Here is an 18,798-nt window from a genome sequence, read left to right as displayed (position 1 = left end):
CGAGGACATGGAGGTCCTGGGCCTCCTTCACCGCCGCTCCCTCACCACCAGACGCCTGGAGGAAGAACGCCTCATCTTCCGCCTCGGAACACTTCAACCCCAGGGCATCAATGTGGACTTCAACAGTTTCCTCATTTCCCCTTCCCCCACCTCACCCTAGTTCTAAACTTCCAGCTCAGCACTGTCCCCATGACTTGTCTGGACTTGTCCTACCTGCCTCTCTCCTTTTCCACCTATCCACTCCCCCCTCTCCTCCCTGACCTATCACCTTCATCCCCTCCCCCACTCACCCATTGTACTCTATGCTACTTTCTCCCCACCCCCACCCTCCTCTAGCTTATGTCTCCACGCTTCAGGCTCACTGCCTTTATTCCTGATGAAGGGCTTTTGCCCGAAATGTCGATTTCAAAGCTCCTTGTATGCTGCCTGAACTGCTGTGCTCTTCCAGTACCACTAATCCAGAAACCAATTGTTAAAGTTAACCTGAGAATGTAACTTTTTTTTAAAAAGTTTTGATTTACATATGAAAGAAGTGAAACTAACATGGACATTCCAACAGATGAGAGACTTAACGAACAATCAAGGTATTTTTCAAAGTATAATTTTAGTTACATCACACTGTAAACTTTTGCTATAAATTCTGTGTCTTACAATTGTTTACTCCACAACCATCTGATGAAGGAGCAGTGCTCTGAAAACTAGTGCTTCCAATTAAACCTGTTGGGCTATAACCTGGTGTTGTGATTTTTAAGTTGGCAAGGGCTGACTACATGCAGTGCATTGCAAACATTGGCTGTGTACACATTTTAATGTAGTCACAAAAGAAAGAAAATTTCCACTCTGTGGTCTGTGACACCTGACTAGCTGATGCTGTTTTTCTACGAATTTATTCTGTTCAAAATCACAAAAAATTCTATTTTTATCACACCAATGTTTAGTATTCCTGTTTAAACAGAATAGTCATTGTGGCTTTTATTCGAAAGCGCCATGATACAGGACCATTTAGTTCATTATTTGCTCTTCAATTATTTTACAATTTATGGAAATCATGCCCATTGCAACTCCTGAAAGAAATTTGCAATTCCAAATAACAAGCAGACTGATATAAACATGTTTTAACCACTTCCAGGTTTATACTGCCCATAAATATTTATGTTTATTATTAATGTTCCTGCAAAGGCTTCCTGATCTAATGCCTCAAACAGTGTAGTGTTGCCTGTAATTCAGACAAATGGTGATTTGCACTGTATTGTTTCAACACTATAAAGGAATTTTTAAGAAACTGAATTGACAAATAAATACATCTGGATATTCAATTTAAGTCTGAGGCAGCTACATTATTTTCTTGGAAATAATAATTGTTTTACTTTCATTCCTGTATTGTAGTGACTACCAAAAAATACTTTTTAAAAGATTTGTTTCATTAATTAAATATTAACCAGATCCTTTACCCTGACATCTACATTGTGTAGTTGTATTATAATTCAGTCAGTTGAATTTTAAAACAAAATGTTTTCCATCCTTTCTCTCTCACTCAAGGTTCTTACTCTGTGTGGGGAATAGCTCTATTCTGAGGTCAAGTAATGATTGCCCCATGAATAGGCTGCAGCATCATCACTAAGACAATTATCTGTATGTTTGCACTTTCTGCCTGGAACTGTTGAAAGACAATTGGCAGCACAAATGCTGGGAAACCACCCAACCAAAGATACTCGAGCTAACTAGAATACCCAGATAGCTCAGGATAGGGAATGAGTTTCAAGACATTTTGTGTACGTTGTAATCCATACCCTCCATCCTTCTTTCTGCCAACTTTCCATAGGATTCATGAAATTTTAATTGTTTCCTTTTAGCACAGAAAAAAATCAAAAAGTAACCTTTCAACAGAACCACTTTTCGTATTGTGCACTTCTAGTTCCCTTCTGTGCTCTCTTCACCTGAGCTAATATTTCATTGCAGTAATATTTAAAGTGAATTGCACTGAAGTGGCATGTGGGAAGATTTTTTTAAATCAGTTCAAGTGTTTGTTGCCATTGATGCTATGGAAGTATAATGTAGTCAGCACCATGGATCTTGGGCACAGGGTATCCATGTTGAATTCTTATTCTGGTAAAAAAGAACAAAGCTTGAGATTTTTTCAAAACATACAATGTCTGCACAGCTATGCTAGTTGCACATCTCTTTTTACCTATTTCGACACATGATCTAAATTCTGTTTTGCCCCAGCTCCTTTTTCTGTCATATTCTCTTTTCTCTAAGATACTATCTCTTTGAAGAAGTGGTGTCTAATTATCCTGAAGTACCTCATTTGTGTGATTTGGAGATGCCGGTGTTGGACTGGCATGTACAAAGTCAAAAATCTCTCAACACCTGGCTATAGTTCAACAGGTTTAATTGGAAGCCCACTAGCTTTTGGAGTGCCATTCCTTCATAACAATCGCCTGATGAAGGAACGGTGCTCTGAAAGCTAGTGTGCTTCCAGTTAAACCTGTTGGACTATAACCTGGTGTTGTATGATTTTTAACTCATTTGTGTGGCCATTCTTCAAGCTTGTGCACAAATAATGAGGTGACAAGAGTCTGCTATTAATTAAGACATCTGTGCCATTTCAATCCAACCCTTGCAGAACTTTGCTGTGGTACTGCTGGATAGTGATTGGTTTCAGAAGTCCTGGATAGGTTTCTTCATGGATTTTCAAGCCAGTTCTAATACCCTTTCTACATCCCCAACCGAGATCAGTTAATTCAGAAATACACCTACTGTTGATGCAGTGGCAATCCAGTAGCTCAGCACAAACTGGATCAAACATAGTACATTTCTCAGCTATTCTAATTTAATGACTGAGGAGATAGGATAGCTTGAATAGTAGAAATTCAATCATTTAGTCAAATTGGTGTGCCATATTTATGATGCAGCCTAACTCAGATGAGATCAATCATGACTTCTCTCAAGAAAGGTGTTTAATATTCTCATTGCAGAATTCAATTCTGTGGTGTGCTTATTTGTAAAATGAACCCTTGTGTGTTTAGCAGAAAATGCAAAGGTATTGTTTTCTCAAATTACATGTGAACATATTGTGTGATTATTACTCATTTTAAATTGGAAAAGTGAGGAATATAATTGACAAGCTAATTATTGACCACTATTCAACTGTTCTTTATTTGTTAAATTTTTGTTGGATTGTTTAACCGTCAGTGACTGTTAGTGTACAGCAGAACAGATGCATTTATCTTTCATTATGTCAATATTTGGGGAACTGGTAGGCACGAGGGGAGGAGCAGGGATAAGTGGCAAGGAATATTGAATAAAATCATACATTTTGTATTTTGAATGGCAAAAACAGGTACCTGCAAAAAAAAATGCTTATTGACATTTTGACAGATACCACCTACTCAATTAAATTGTAGGCCCATGCAAATTATAATCGATGGGAAGTCTTCAATGCACTCAGTCTTTATACAACTTTTAAAAATGCAAGACATTTAGGTTAGTAGGTGAATGAAACTGATTTTGTGGAATGGGTGTGTTCTTTACCCAGCCTCTGTAGTGTTAGAGAAACTATTCCACCTCTGGGGTTAAGTGTTTGCACACATCTATGTCAGAGAACAAATGATTTATCTACTTCTATGAATGCTAAACAAAAAAAAATCCATTGAACAAAAGCTGGGTACTGCACCGGGTAATATCACCTGATAAGAAGGAGATATTGTCTGTACTTAAATTGATAAGGTTAAGACTAGATGTGCATCCAACAATACCAAAGGGAAGTGCGTGTGGAAATTGCAGCGGCAGGGCTATAGCTTTCCAGTCTCCCATAGACTTTGGAGGTGTGTCAGAGGACTGGAGAATTGTTACACCCTTGTTCAAAACTTGATGTAAACATAAACTGAGCAACTACAGACTGATTTAACTTCAGTAATGGAGGCACTTGTCAAACAATAAATCAGACAAGATTATTGTCTCATCAAAAAATACTGGCTAAGTAAGGAAAGCCAACATGGATTCCATATAAGGGAAGTTATATTTTGCTAATTTGCAAGGGTTTCTTGAGGTAACAATGCTGATGTGTTAACTTGGAGTTCCAAAAATAATTAAATAAAATGGCACACAACAAACATTTGAATAAAGTTATAGTTCTGAGTAAAAAGGACAATAACAACACGAATATGAAATTTGCTGAATGGCAGGAAAGTGTGTGTAATGGTCAGTGGGTGTGTTTTGGCTTGGAGGAAGGTTTATAATTGCCTAGGGACAGTGTTGGAACCTTTTTTGGTTTTCCTGATATGTCATAATAACTTAAGTCTTGGTGCAGGGCACAATTTCAAAGTTTGTGGATGATAGAAAAGTTAGAGGCATTGCGAACTATGAATAGGATGGTGTAGAACTTCAAAGCGCAGCATGGTGGCTCAGTGGTCAGCACTGCTGCATCACAGCACCAGGACCCTGGTTCAATTCCAGCCTCAGGTGACTGTCTGTGTGGAGTTTACATATTCTTCCTGTGTCTGTGTGGGTTTCCTCAGGGTGCTCTGGTTTCCTCCCACAGTCCAAATATGTGCAGGTTAGGTGAATTGGCCAAGCTAAATTGCCCATAGTGTTCAAGGGTGTGTACGTTAGGTGCATTAGTCAGGGGTAAATGTCAAGTATTACGGTAGGGAAGTGGGTCTGGGTGGGTTATTCTTTGGAGAGTCGGTGTGCATTTGTTGGGCTACACTGTAGGGATTTGATGAATGGTGGCAGATAAGTAGCAGATGAAATTAATTGCAGTAAAATCTAATGTGTTTCACTTTGTTCCACTGTGTATTGCTTACCAATGTAAGATTAAAGGTGCAACTCTAAAGAGGGTGCATGTCTCATTGAAGTTTGCAGGAGATGTTGAAAGAATAGTTACAAAAGCTTTCAGTATCCAGGATTTTTGGATGCATAGAGGACACAAAGGGGTTATGTTGAACTTGTACAAGACACCAGTTTAAAAAAAAAGTTTTAAACTGTATGGTTCAATGCATAATACAAACAAAAGTTTTGCATAATACAAAGGAAATGCTAGAGTATTGTGTCCAGTTCTGAATGGTGAACTTCAGGGAGGATTGGAAAAAAATGTCAAAACAACAGCAGGTTTAAAAGGGAGGCAAACAGACAAAGGATGCACGTGGTGAGGTCCAGTGCAGGAGAAAGAGAGAGAGAAAGAAACTGACACAGCCGTGAACCTATGCAGTTACTGCCTTTGCTGTTTGAATTTACGTATCGCTGGACATCGGAATGCGTCTGGGAAAATTAACAAACAGTGAAATTCACAACTAATCTTGGAGGGACCTCTTTGGGTGAAGTTCACCGCACAGAATCAGATAAGTAATTGTTTTAAGTGGCCTACAGAAAGTCTCCAGTAATGAGTAGAGTGGGTTCTTTCTTGATTATGTTTTTTTTAAGATATGTCTTTTGATTAAACTTAAAATATAAACCATAACTATTAAGTTAATCTGGGGCAGTGTTTTGTAGAGGAATAAGATGGTGTTATTTTCTGGGTCTGTAGATTGTGAAGGAGCAAAAATGGCCTTTAGAAGAGTGTGATATGTGCTTCTTCTCAGATGTGGAGGTTTGAAGAGAGTTTAAGGGTTACTGCGGATTATATCTGCAATAAATGCTGTTGGCTGTGAATCTTATCAGATCGAAGGGATTGGTTGGAGAGACAGTTAGAAGCGATGAGGAATTTGCAACAGCAAAAGTATGTGATGGATGGCAGTTATAGGAAGTGGGGAAAGTCTCAGATACAGCCACATAGATGGGTTAACTCCAGGAAAGGTAAGAGAGATAGGCAGCTAGTGCAGGAGACTTCTGCGGCTATACCCATTTCAAACAAGTATGCTGTTTTGGAAAATGTAGGGGGTGATGGATTCTCAGGGGAATGTAGCACGAACAGCCAAGTTTCTGGTATTGATACTGGCTCTGATGCAATTAGGGGTAAGTCAGGTTCCAAGAGATCAGTTGTGTTAGGGGATTCTCTAGTCTGAGGTACAGACAGACGTTTCTGTGGCCAGCAGCAAAAAAAGCGGAATGGTGTGTTGCTTCTCTGGTGGCAGCTTCAAGGATGTCTGAGAGGGTGCAGAATGTTCTCACAGGGGCAAGAGGGTGTGGTGGGGGAAATAGTGAGGAAAGAGATCAATCTGAGACTAGTACTGTTGAGAACAGAAGAGAGTCACAGTCAGGGCAGGCAGGGATAAGGTAGGACTAATAAAATAAACTAGATTTAGAGTAGTGCTGGAAAAGCACAGCAGTTCAGGCAGCATCTGAGGAGCGGGAAAATAGATGTTTTGGGCAAAAGCCCTTCATCAGGAATAGAGGCAGAGAGCCTGCAGGTGGAGAGATAAATGAGAGGGGGGGGGGTGGTTGGGGAGAAAGTAGCATAGAGTACAATAGGTGATTGGGGGTGGGGAACGCGCCCCCCCACCCCCCCCCCCCCCCACCCCGCTGCTCACCTTCCACACGAGCAACCTTCGCATAAGCCAAATCATCCGACATTTCCGCCACTTCCAAACAGACCCCACCACCAGGGATATATTTCCCTCCCTACCCCTTTCTGCCTTCTGCAAAGACCATTCCCCAGGTCAACCACCCCCCCCGGCAAAACAACCCACCATCCCATCCTGACACCTTCCCCTGCCACTGCAGGAATTGCAAAACCTGTGTCCAAACCTCCTCCCTCACCACCATCCAAGACGCCTTCCACATCCATCAAAGTTTTCCCTGCACATCCACCAATATCATTTATTGTATCCGTTGCTCCTGATGCGGTCTCCTCTACACTGGGGAGACTGGATGCCTTCTAGCAGAGCGCTTTAGGGAACATCTCTGGGACACCCACACCACCCTGTGGCCCAATATTTCAACTTCCCCACCCACTCCGCTGAGGACATGGAGGTCCTGGGCCTCCTTCACCGCTGCTCCCTCACCACCCGACGCCTGGAGGAAGAACGCCTCATCTTCTACCTCGGAACACTTCAACCCCATGGCATCAATGTGGATTTCACCAGTTTTCTCATTTTTTTCCCCTTCCCCCACCTCACCCCAGTTCCAAACTTCCAGCTCAACACTGTCCCCATGACTTGTCCTACTGCCTATCTTCCTTTCCACCTATTCACTCCACCCTCCTCTCTGACCTATCACCTTCATCCCCACTCCCATTCACCTATTGTACTCTATGCTACTTTCTCCCACCCCCCCGCCTCTCATTTATCTCTCCACCCTGCAGGCGCTCTGCCTCTATTCCTGATGAAGGGCTTTTGCCCGAAACATCGGTTTTCCTGCTCATCAGATGCTGCCTGAACTACTGTGCTTTTCCAGCACCACTCTAATCTAGAATCTGGTTTCCAGCATCTGCAGTCATTGTTTTTACCTCATTGTTTTTGCCTAATAAATTAAACTGCATTTATTTCAATGCAAGGGGCCTAACAGGGAAGGCAGATGAGCTCAGGACATGTTTAGGAACATGGGTCTGGGATATCATAGCAATTACAGAAGCATGGCTGAGGGATGGGCAGGACTGGCAGCTTAATACTCCAGGATACAAATGCAACAGGAAGGATAGAGAGGAGGGGGAGTGGCGTTTTTGATAAGGGATAGCATTACAGCTGTGCTGAAGGAGGATATTCCCGGAAATACATCCAGGGAAGTTATTTGAGTGGAACTGAGAAATGAGAAGGTGAACATCCCTTTCTTGGGATTGTATTATAGACCACCTGATAGTCAGAGGGAAATTGAGAAACAAACTTGTAAGGAGATCTCAGCTATCTGTAAGAATAATAGGGTGGTTATGGGAGGGGGTTTTAACTTTCCAGACATCGACTGGGACTGCCATAGTGTTAGGGGTTTAGATGGAGAGGAATTTGTTAATTGTGTACAAGACAATTGTCTGATTCAGTATGTGGATGTACCTACTAGAGAGGGTGCAAAACATGACCTACTCTTGGGAAATAAGACCGGGCAGGTGACTGACGTGGGGGAGCGCTTTGGGGCCAGCGACCATATTTCTATTCGATTTAAAATAGTGATGGAAGAGGATAGACTAGATTTAAAAGTTGAAGTTCTAAATTGGAGAGAGGCCAACTTTGACGGTATTAGGCAAGAACTTTCAAAAGCTGATTGGGGGCAGATGTTCGCAGGTAAAAGGATGGCTGAAAAATGGGAAACTTTCAGGAATGAGAGAACGAGAGTCCAGAGACAGTATATTCCCAGTTAGGGTGAAAGGAAAGGCTGGTAAGTATAGGGAATGCTGGATGACTAAAGAAATTGAGGGTTTGGTTAAGAAAAAGGAGGAAGTATATGTCAGGTGTAGACAGGATAGACCGAGTGAATCCTTAGAAAAGTATAAAGGCATTAGGAGTATACTTAAGAGGGAAATCAGGAGGGCAAAAAGGGGACGTGAGATAGCTTTGGCAAATAGAATTAAAGAGAATCCAAAGGGATTTTACAAATGCATAAAGGACAAAAGGGTAACTAGGGAGAGAATAGGGCCCCTCAAAGATCAGCAAGGAGGCATTTGTATGGAGCTGCAGAAAATGGGGGAATTACTAAATGAGTATTTTGCATCAGTATTTACTGTGGAAAAGGATATGGAAGATATAGCCTGTAGGGAAATAGATGGTGATACCTTGCAAAATGTCCATATTACAGAGGAGGAAGTGCTGGATGTCTTGAAACGAATAAAAGTGGATAAATCCCCAGGACCTGATCAGGTGTACCTGAACTCTGTGGGAAGCTAGAGAAGTGACTTCTGGGCCTGTTGCTGAGATATTTGTATCATCGATAGTCACAGGTGAGGTGCCGAAAGACTGAAGGTTGGCTAATGTGGTGCCACTGTTTATGAAGGGTGGTAAGGACATGACAGGGAACTATAGGCCAGTGAGTCCGACGTTGGTGGTGGGCAAGTTGTTGGAGGGAATCCTGAGGGACAGGATGTACGTGAATTTGGAAAGGCAAGGACTGATTAAGGATAGTCAACGTGGCTTTGTGCGTGGGAAATCATGTTTCACAAACTTGATTTGAGTTTTTTTGAAGAAGTAACAGAGGATTGAGGGCAGAGCAGTAGATGTGATCTATATGGACTTCAGTAAGGCTTTCAACAAGATTCCACATGGGAGACTGGTTAGCAAGGTTAGATCTCACGGAATACAGGGAGAACTAGCCATTTGGATACAGAACTGGCTGAAAGGTAGAAGAGGTGGTGGTGGAGGTGTGACCAGTGGAGTGCCACAAGGATCAGTGCTGGGACCTCTACTTTTTGTCATTCACATAAATGGTTTGGATGCGAGCTTAAGAGGTTAGTAAGTTTGCAGTCGACGCCAAAATTGAAAGTGTAGTGGACAGCGAAGAGGGTTACTGCAGACTACAACAGAATCTTGACCAGATGGGCCAATGGGCTGCGAAGTGGCAGATGGAGTTTAATTCAGATAAATGCACGGTGCTGCATTTTGGGAAAGCAACTCTTAGCAGGACTTATACATTTAATGGTAAGGTCCTAGGAAGTGTTGCTGAGCAAAGAGACCTTGGAGTGCATGTTCATAGCTCCTTGAAAGTGGAGTCGCAGGTAGATAGGATAATGAAGGTGGTGTTTGGTATGCTTTCCTTTATTGGTCAGAGTATTGAGTACAGGAGTCGGGAGGTCATGTTGCAGCTGTACAGGACATTGGTTAGGCCACTGTTGGAATATTGCATGCAATTCTGGTCTCCTTTCTATCGGAAAGATCTTGCGAAACTTGAAAGGGTTCAGAAAAGATTTACAAGGATGTTGCCAGGGTTGGAGGGCTTGAGCTATAGGGAGAGGCTGAACAGGCTGGGGCTGCTTTCCCTGGAGCATCACAGGCTGAGGGGTGACCTTAGAGAGGTTTATAAAATCATGAGAGGCCTTGTTCGGATAAAAACGCAAAGTCTTTTCTCTGGGGTCGGGGGAGTCCAGATCTAGAGGGCATTGGTTTAGGGTGAAAGGGAAAAGATATAGAAGAGACTTTTTTACGCAGAGGGTGGTAAGTGTATGGAATGAGCTGCCAGAGAAAGTGGTGGAGGCTGGTACAATCGCAACATTTAAAAGGCATTTGGATGGGTATATGAATAGGAAGCGCTTGGAGGGATATGGGCCAGGTGCTGGCAGGTGGGACTAGATTGGGTTGGGATATTTGGTCGGCGTGGACGGGTTGGGCCAAAGGGTCTGTTTCCATGCTGTACATCTCTAAGACTCTATTTATAGCTCAGGTTGAGGTTCTTGATGTAGGTTTGCTCGCTGAGCTGGAAGGTTTGTTTTCAGATGTCTGAAAATGAACCTTCCAGCTCAGCAAGCAAACCCAGCATCCAGGAATATGTCTGCTATAAGCTAGTGATGGAAAAATATTGTCAATAGAGATGCGCCTATTTTGAAAAAGTAGCATACGGTGACGCTAGGTTGCCCTAGTCAGCAAATGGGAATCTGAAAAGCAACTATTTCTTCTGTGGTAGAACTAATGTGGACATGAATCATATGGTCAAAGCTCATCATAGCAAATAAAATATTCTCTCAAATCTCAGTGGATCTTGGCAGGTAAATCAGAATATTGTGATCAGTTTCTCTAAGACACTCCCATACCCTGTGATTTTCACTGGTTGCAGATGCATTCTCTCATGCACACAGGCAATGTGTGTTCCCTTATCAAGGAAATCAAAACATAGAGAATGTAATGGAAGGGGGCAGACTACCAGGGCAACTATCACCATGATGGAGAAAACATTTTCAGGTGTTCCTGTTTTTGCTTGCTCTCCAGTATAATTCTTCCAGGGAAGAATGGGTGTTGAATGAGAACACAATCCGGTTGAGTGAGCTACAATGATTAAAATAATGCATTACAATGTCCGTTTGCACATTAACCCACGTTATCAAGGCTCCCCCTTGAATGGTCAAATGCTGTCAATCTTTATCTGAACAGATATTGTGACATTCAGGAATGGAAGTAAGAGAATAGAAGAAAAAAAGTCAGAATATGTTGATTAATTTTATTCACATAGGCTCTAATGATTACAAACAATGTTTTATGCTCATTCCTCGGCCTTTGGTATTGTGTATTTTACTTCTGACTATAAGTAATTTAATTTAAATTAATTGTGTTGAGGATATTCATCAGTTGCATACTAAACCATTAAATACTGTCCACTCTTGGAAAAACTAGTTGGTATTTTAAACATTGAGATCTAAGTTTTTGTGAGTGTTGAAACTGTAACAATATTGTGTGACTGTGACATCTCAATTTGTATGTCATGAATGACTGTGTAGTTTGTGGTATACCACAGTATATTACAGACTCAAAAGCTAAAGAACGTTTTTCCTAACATTTTGCATTATGTGGTGTAGTTAGACAGCTGTATTATGTACTAGAGTGTTTCTGGTGATGTTCCACTAATTGCTGTGTTATTCTTTTGGTTTTTGTTTTCATAAAGCTGTCTTTGAGAGCTTAAGTGAAGATTTTTATTTCACTCTGTGTCTCTGCATAGGAATGATGTCAATGCAACAGCAGCAGCAATCACAGGGATTCCCTATGGTACCTGTGATGCAGCCCAACATACAAGGCATGATGGGAATGAATTTTGGTTCACAGATGCCTCCGGGCGCAATACCCATGCAGGTAATTCAGTAATGACTATTTGATCCATGCAGGGATATGTTCTTTTTTATTCAAATGTAATATTTTGAATCTATCATTTTTGGTTGCATTAAGGTACAAGGTCAAATTTTGTTGGAAAGGTGGGATACAAGGTACAGTTTCCTTTTGGGTGGCGTTTTCAATCTTGGCTGAGCAAATGTGGAGAGGTGCTAGCATCTGGGACTTTTCTGGGGAATATCAATCTCAAACGTTAATTGAATAATGTAAAGAGTTGTATGGAATTCACCTGCTCAATCTCCAAAGTGTGAATTGCTTGGAGGAATTTGTAGGGGAGCAGACAATGCTAATCATGTTTCCAAACCTCCTCACCTGCTGGGTCCAAAGTTGTAGAAGAGGAAAATCCAATAAATACACTTTTACTAATGTCTGTTTTTCCTTTTACTGTGCCCCCTCACCCACTCAAACTGGGCAAGGTCAAAGTGACATTTTGTGGCTATAGATTTGTTGATGCAACAGATCTACCCCCTGCTGTGTAACATGTTCAGAGTTAGCCCTAGGTTAGAGTACTTGCACTTATTTATTGACTGGTGTAATTTAAATGCATTATCAAAATGAATATAGGTCTTGTTAATAGAGTTGCAATAGAATGTTTATTTAAAGGGTACACTTGGATGTCAATTGATTTCCCATTTGTTGTACAATGTTTGCTTAATTATTAACAACTTGCTCAAGGAATTATTGAGCTGCCATGGTGATGTTTGTATCACTAGACATATTATGCAGTATTATTGAACAAGAAATAGAGGGTACAAGAGAGATTAGTAGGTTCTGCACCTGTATCGAAATGACAAGGCAAGCAAGTTGGATTGAATGACCTATTTTCTTTCTGTTCTCATTCAGGAATACTATTTAAATATTTTATTCCCTCTAGAGTGGAATGGCAATGGGACCAATGCCGCCAGCTGGAATGTCATTTATGCCGCAGCATCATTACATGGGGATGCGTCCTTCTCCTCCACAATACACACCAGATATGCAAAAGCAGTTTGCTGAAGAGCAGCAGTAAGATGGTTTTCTGCTTCTGAATTAATTTGGAATTGTGATATAACTTATTGTCTTTTTTTAAAAACATGTTCAAAATGAAACTATAGTTTTAGTTAGCTTCAGGAGTGGATATGGTACTTCATTGAACAATGATGAATTGTTATTGAAGGTATTGATCAACAGGTTAGCTGGTTTCAAACTTAGAAATTCTTACTTTGAGATTTTCTAACTTCTTTTTCTGAAATGCAGCAAATCCAAACGTAAAATGCAACAGCAGAGCCCTTAAAATGGATTATTGAGTCACTTGTTTTATTGCAGCATATAAATGGTTACACTTTTCTTTCACTGACGGTGATTATTTGTCTCTCTCTGCACACCCCTGTGTATCAGGAGAATTTCTACTTGTGCTCATAGCTGTTTGTACTGCCCAAATGTAGATAGTACTTGAGGATAAAAAAATGGTGAGAAATTCTTGATCTTTGGTTGAAATATTTGTGTTGAACTGACTGACATTTTGATAACTTATTCCAATGCAAGGTAACCCAGTTGTGTAATTTAAAAGTTTGCATTAGACAATTTTATTATAATGTGAAGATTGAGAAATAGGTTAGTCCCGAGATGTTTGCACTATCACAGCAATTATCCACTGATATTTAGTAATTTGTCACTTATGTTCCTTTAGGAAACGATTTGAACAACAGCAAAGGATGATGGAAGAGGAGCGAAAGCGACGACAGTTTGAAGAACAGAAACAAAAGTTGCGTCTTCTGAGCAGTGTAAAGCCGAAGGTATTTCTCAGCAACGTTATACATGTGCTTTTATTCCAGATGGTTCAATTTATCTACCAAAAAAAATCCTTCAGTCTTAATCTAATCATAAATTACAACAGATTAAAATATGCAATTTTTATTGACACAGATGTTCTGTGTAATTTGATGCAAATTTCTTTCAGAAGAGGTCTTGTTGGATTGCGTTCAGTTGAGACAAGAATGATTAGAATAAAGAGAACTTCGAACCAGATTCGACTACCATGAAGAAAAACAGATTAGCATTTTCAAACATTTAAAAAGATGTGTCCTGATAACTTAGCCAGTTTGATCAGTGCATAGAGCTCAGGAAGGTGCTAGGTTTTCTATACAGATTGTCCTGCCTTAACTGAACTCTAAGGGGTGACAGCAGGGTTGATGAAAATAGAGTTCATACAATTAGCCAGAAAGTTAGCAAATGAACTTTAGGATAAGGTTCTTATTTCCAACAGGAGTTCATTAGAATTATATGTGTGAATATACAGTGGATACAGGATGGAGCTTCGCAGTGATGCCAACCATGAGTATGTAGCCTACTGTTACCCCTTGTTGAAGTTTACACATAAGTTAGTCATTTGGGTGATCACACCCAAATTAACAGCTTCAAGAAAAATGTAGTCATTCATAAATTATAGTCTAGGCTTTACTATCAGCTGTTTGTTACACTTACACTAGCCCATAGACTTTAATTGAACTGGAACTTACAGCTATTAGAAAGCTGAAACAGCGTGACACCCTCCATAAAGAATCTAGGACCTGAGCAAACAGGGTATTAGAGTATAACAAAGCATACTTTGAAGTTTTTCCAAATTTTTTAAAAGTTCATTCACAGACCTGGGCATTGCTGGTTAGGTCACTTATAGCTCATCGCTTGTTGGGTTAAATGCCCCTTTTAAGTGTCAACCACAATGCTTTTGAGTCTGGAGTCAACGTAGTCAAAAAGAGTGGTGCTGGAAAAGCACAGCGGATCAGGCAGCATCCGAGGAACAGGAGGGTCGACATTTCGAGCATGAGCTCTTCATCAGGAATGTGTGAAGAGCTTATGCTCAAAATGTCGACTCTCCTCATCCTCGAATACTGACTGACAAGCTGCCCTTTTCCAGCACCACACGTTTTGACTCTGAGGACTGCAGATGTTGGAGAACACTTTTTCTCCTGGAATCAACATAGGTCAGGCTGGGTAAGGATAGCAGTTAGCTTCCCTAAAGTAAACTAGTGAACCAGAGGTTTTTCTGCCAATAGTTTCAAGATCATCATTGATCTCTTTAATTCGAGATTAATTCCGTCGACTAACTTTTTCAAAAATTTGTTTGGATGCTACCTATTCAAAAATGGAGTTGATGGTTATGAGGATAGACAGATTATCTAATTGGTACAAAAAGTGGGATTGTGTTTATTGAATCATAGATAAGTATAGAATATAGAGTCATAGAGATGTACAGCATGAAAACAGACCCTTCGGTCCAACCCGACCAGATATCCCAACCCAATCTAGTCCCACCTGCCAGCACCCAGCCCATGTCCCTCCAAACCCTTCCTATTCATATACCCATCCAAATGCCTCTTAAATGTTGCAATTGTACCAGGCTCCACCCCTTTCTCTGGCAGCTCATTCCATACACTTACCATCCTCTTCGTGAAAAAGCTGCCCCTTACGTCACTTTTATATCTTTCCCCTCACCCTAACCTATGCCCTCTAGTTCTAGACTCCCTGACCCCAGGGAAAAGACTTTGCCTATTTACTGTATCCATGCCCCTCATAATTTTGTAAACCTCTATAAGATCACCCCTCAGCCTCTGATGCTCCAGGGAAAACAACCCCAGCCTGTTCAGCCTCTCCCTATAGCTCAAATCCTCCAACCCTGGCAACATCCTTGTAAATCTTTTCTGAACCCTTTCAAGTTTCACAACCTCTTTCCCATAGGCAGGAGACCAGAATTGCATGCAATATTCCAACAGTGGCCTGATCAATGTCCTGTACAACCGCAACATGATCTCCCAACTCCTGTACTCAATACTCTGACCAATAAAGGAAGGCATACCAAATGCCTTCTTCACTATCCTATCTACCTGCGACTCCACTTTCAAGGAGCTATGAACCTGCACTCCAAGGTCTCTTTGTTCAGCAACACTCCCTCGGACCTTACCATGAAGTGTATATGTCCTCCTAAGATTTGCTTTCCCAAAATGCAGCACCGTGCATTTATCTGAATTCAACTCCATCTGTCACTTCTCAGCCCATGGCTCATCTGGTCAAGATCCTGTTGAAATCTGAGGTAACCCTCTTTGCTGTCCACTACACCTCCAATTTTGGTGTCACCTGCAAACTTACTAACTGTACCTCTTAGCTCGCATCCAAATCATTTATGTAAATGACAAAATAGTAGTGGACCCAACACCGATCCTTGTGGCACTCCACTGGTCGCAGGCCCCCAGTCTGAAAAGCAACCCTCCACCACCGCCCTCTCTCTTCTACTTTTGAGCCAGTTCTGTATCCAAATGGCTAGTTCCCCCTGTATTCCATAAGATCTAATCTTGCTAATCAGTCTCCCATGGGGAACCTTTTCGAATGCCAAGTTGAATAGTGTATTAGATTAGGAAGAGAAACTTCAGGCTGTTCATCTAATGAGGAATGAGAGCTTTTAAAGGTATCTGTGATGTAATTCATCTGTCAAGAAATCGATGATAATAGAAATTGTACATCGTTTTTTAAGGGATCAAACTTGATAGGCGAAGTGATTTTATTTTTGTTTTGGAAAATTCTGGGTATATTTCATTGCTTTTTGACTTTCTCTGTAATGCTGTGCTTTCTACATTTATTACTTGATGGGCAACCATAAAATCAACTGCTGATAGTTGAGAGAGTAGCTATATACAATCTTCCTGACTCTGAAGGGAATTTCTATTTATTACTGCTCCATGGTTGAAATGAGGCAGTTTTTTTCCACTTTCAAGTAAGAGAGAACAATATAAGTAATTCTCCTCCCCACCTCATTATCACGATGGGAAAGTTTGATCTGTAATCAGGTCTCTACAGTTTCCTTAGGCTCTGGCATGGTTTCCTCAGTTTTCTTTTTCTATTGTCTGTTGTTTCACCCTCTCCCTGATGAGAAATATAAAGTATCTTAAATCATTATTTAGAACATTGCACAAAGAAACTAGAATTTTCAAGTGTTAAGAATATGAAGTTCTTCCTAATTTTGTTTTTGCATTCTAATTAAGATAGAAGAAAAGAGCGCTTTTCTTTTTTTTAGAAATACTATTTCTAGATTTAATATCATAATTTTATTTATTATTTATAACACATCCATCGATTTCTATTTCATTCTGCTTTCAGCTTGGGGAAAAGAACCGGGATGATGCCTTGGAAGCCATTAAAGGAAATCTTGCTGGATTCACAAGGGATGCAAAGTTGCACCCAGGCCCTACTTCACTTCCTAATAAAACAGGTAACCATATTAATATAAAGGAATAAAGCTTCCTCTAATAGTAAATGACTCGTATGGCTACATATTTCTAGAATCTAATCTGACAGATGCTCTTTTCCGTGCATTAACTTGTGGAAAGAGCTTTACTGACTTTAAATAAAACAATCATTCATTCTTTCCGTTCCCCTTTGCCTGGGCATATTCAACCGGTGCAGGAATAATTTTCTGCTGCAAATCAGCCTGTAGTAATGAGTAGGATGTTGATTTATCTTTTTGCAGACCACATTTTACAGCATCTCCTTGATTGGATTGAATGGAAATTTTATGCTTCCAATATTCCATCAGATGCACAATATTGAATAGGAGAGGTGTGGGGCTTAAAGTTTCGGTAACAAGTAGAGATATTTATCAGCGAATGACTTGGCAAAGCAACTGAGGATGAACTGGAAGTTCTCTCTAAATTACAATCTTTTAAGGTCAGAAAAAAAATGGTTATTGATTAACTAAAGCCCTTTAAGCAATAAATTGGTATTTTAAGTATGCCATGGACAAAATAACTTCATTTTGACCTCCCCAGTGTACTTGGAAAATGTTTGAAAATATTGAGTTCAGTTTTTGTGACCCCATTCCTTTGCAACAGCACCCACTGCAAAGGCCTTTCTCTCTGTGCAACCTACTACTGGGAGTGTTTGGCTTCCTGACTTTAAACTACAGTATCAAAGCCTCTGTTTACACCTCACCCCCAACCACCCCAACCATTCCAATCTCCACCCTCTCCTGCGGTGGTTTCAATGGCCTAGTTGATAGATTCAATGATTGACATATTACTAAGCTACTAAAATATGAAGGTCCAAGGCTTGGTCTCCAGTACATGCTGAGATAGCTGTCTTCAAGTGGGCAGTGATGAGAGTCCAAACGTTGGGCTCAACAATCATGGATAGATAAAGAAATACAATCTGATTTCCTCTTCCTGGCTATATGTGGGGATATATGATATAAGTAATCACTGACTCATTGAATATGACACTACCAAGCAGGATCAAAAATTTTGGCTTGAAATATAAACCATGGATCTATATCCCAGCATTTTTGATGCAGCTTATAATTTTAAAATTCTGAATGCAGACTTCCCTATTAATACAGATTTTAAATACTCTAAAGCTAGCCTCTCTTGTTCCTGGTGCTGTATCCTTTTGAGTTAGGGCAATTGTCTTATTTGTTTAAATTGCTTTGCCCAAGGCATCTATCCTCATTGCCAAGATGTTTTGTGCTTTTGAAATGACTATAACGTCCTGTCCTCAATATCATGTATAAATATACAGTGTTACTACATTGGTTGTATTCCTGAATTTAATTGTATATTTGTAATGTAAGATTGCAGTTATGCAGTTAGTAATAAATGTGGAAATCTAACTCACTATTTTATCATGTTGTGGTTGCAACTAATCTGTTCTATCAGCCAGACTGCATCTAACAGCATGGCTCCGAGTTCGTTAATAAGACACGAGGGAATATGATTTGTGCTTTCTCATGTGTTAAGAATACTAACAAGTTTACACAAACTCTTTTGCTTCCCTGCAAATCTTGGCTGCGTTTTGTAAGACTCTGGGGACGAGGAAAGTGTAATTACAATGAAAAACTGCTGCCATATTTGGAGATCATTTCTGACTTAGTACAGTTAGTGTTGGTTATTCTAATACATCAATAAAATGAGAAACAGACTAGCTGGAGAGAAGTTTTAATCAGTTAGTTGAAAGAAAATTCTGTAGATAACAACACAATGTTCTCTTGACTTTGTAATTTTTCTCCTAAACTATTGCTGCTAAGATGTTGTTGTTTTATTTTTTTTTTGCAGTAATCTGCATTCAAATCATGCTCCATTTACAGACCAACACTATTATTTTA

The 18,798-nt window shown here is 40.3% G+C and overlaps 1 protein-coding gene across 7 annotated transcripts in view; it reads left to right on the top strand.

The window, feature by feature from the left end:
* The window catches only part of synrg (synergin, gamma), a 129,135-nt gene that overhangs the window by 14,817 nt on the left and 95,520 nt on the right, over nt 1–18,798 (top strand). For 6 of the 7 annotated variants that reach the window (XM_072589791.1, XM_072589789.1, XM_072589787.1 and 3 more), the window contains exons 3-6: nt 11,506–11,636; nt 12,547–12,677; nt 13,342–13,447; nt 16,803–16,914. In XM_072589791.1, coding sequence (XP_072445892.1) covers nt 11,506–11,636; nt 12,547–12,677; nt 13,342–13,447; nt 16,803–16,914 — 480 coding nt within the window. Of the gene's footprint in view, nt 1–11,505; nt 11,637–12,546; nt 12,678–13,341; nt 13,448–16,802; nt 16,915–18,798 lie in introns of those variants that run through there. The other variant, XM_072589790.1, reaches the window with a different exon arrangement.

This window comes from Chiloscyllium punctatum, chromosome 19, assembly GCF_047496795.1.
Source record: "Chiloscyllium punctatum isolate Juve2018m chromosome 19, sChiPun1.3, whole genome shotgun sequence".
Taxonomy (NCBI): Eukaryota; Metazoa; Chordata; class Chondrichthyes; order Orectolobiformes; family Hemiscylliidae; genus Chiloscyllium; species Chiloscyllium punctatum.
Note: the sequence above shows the minus strand (reverse complement) of the source record. Positions and strands in the feature narration are given on the sequence as shown.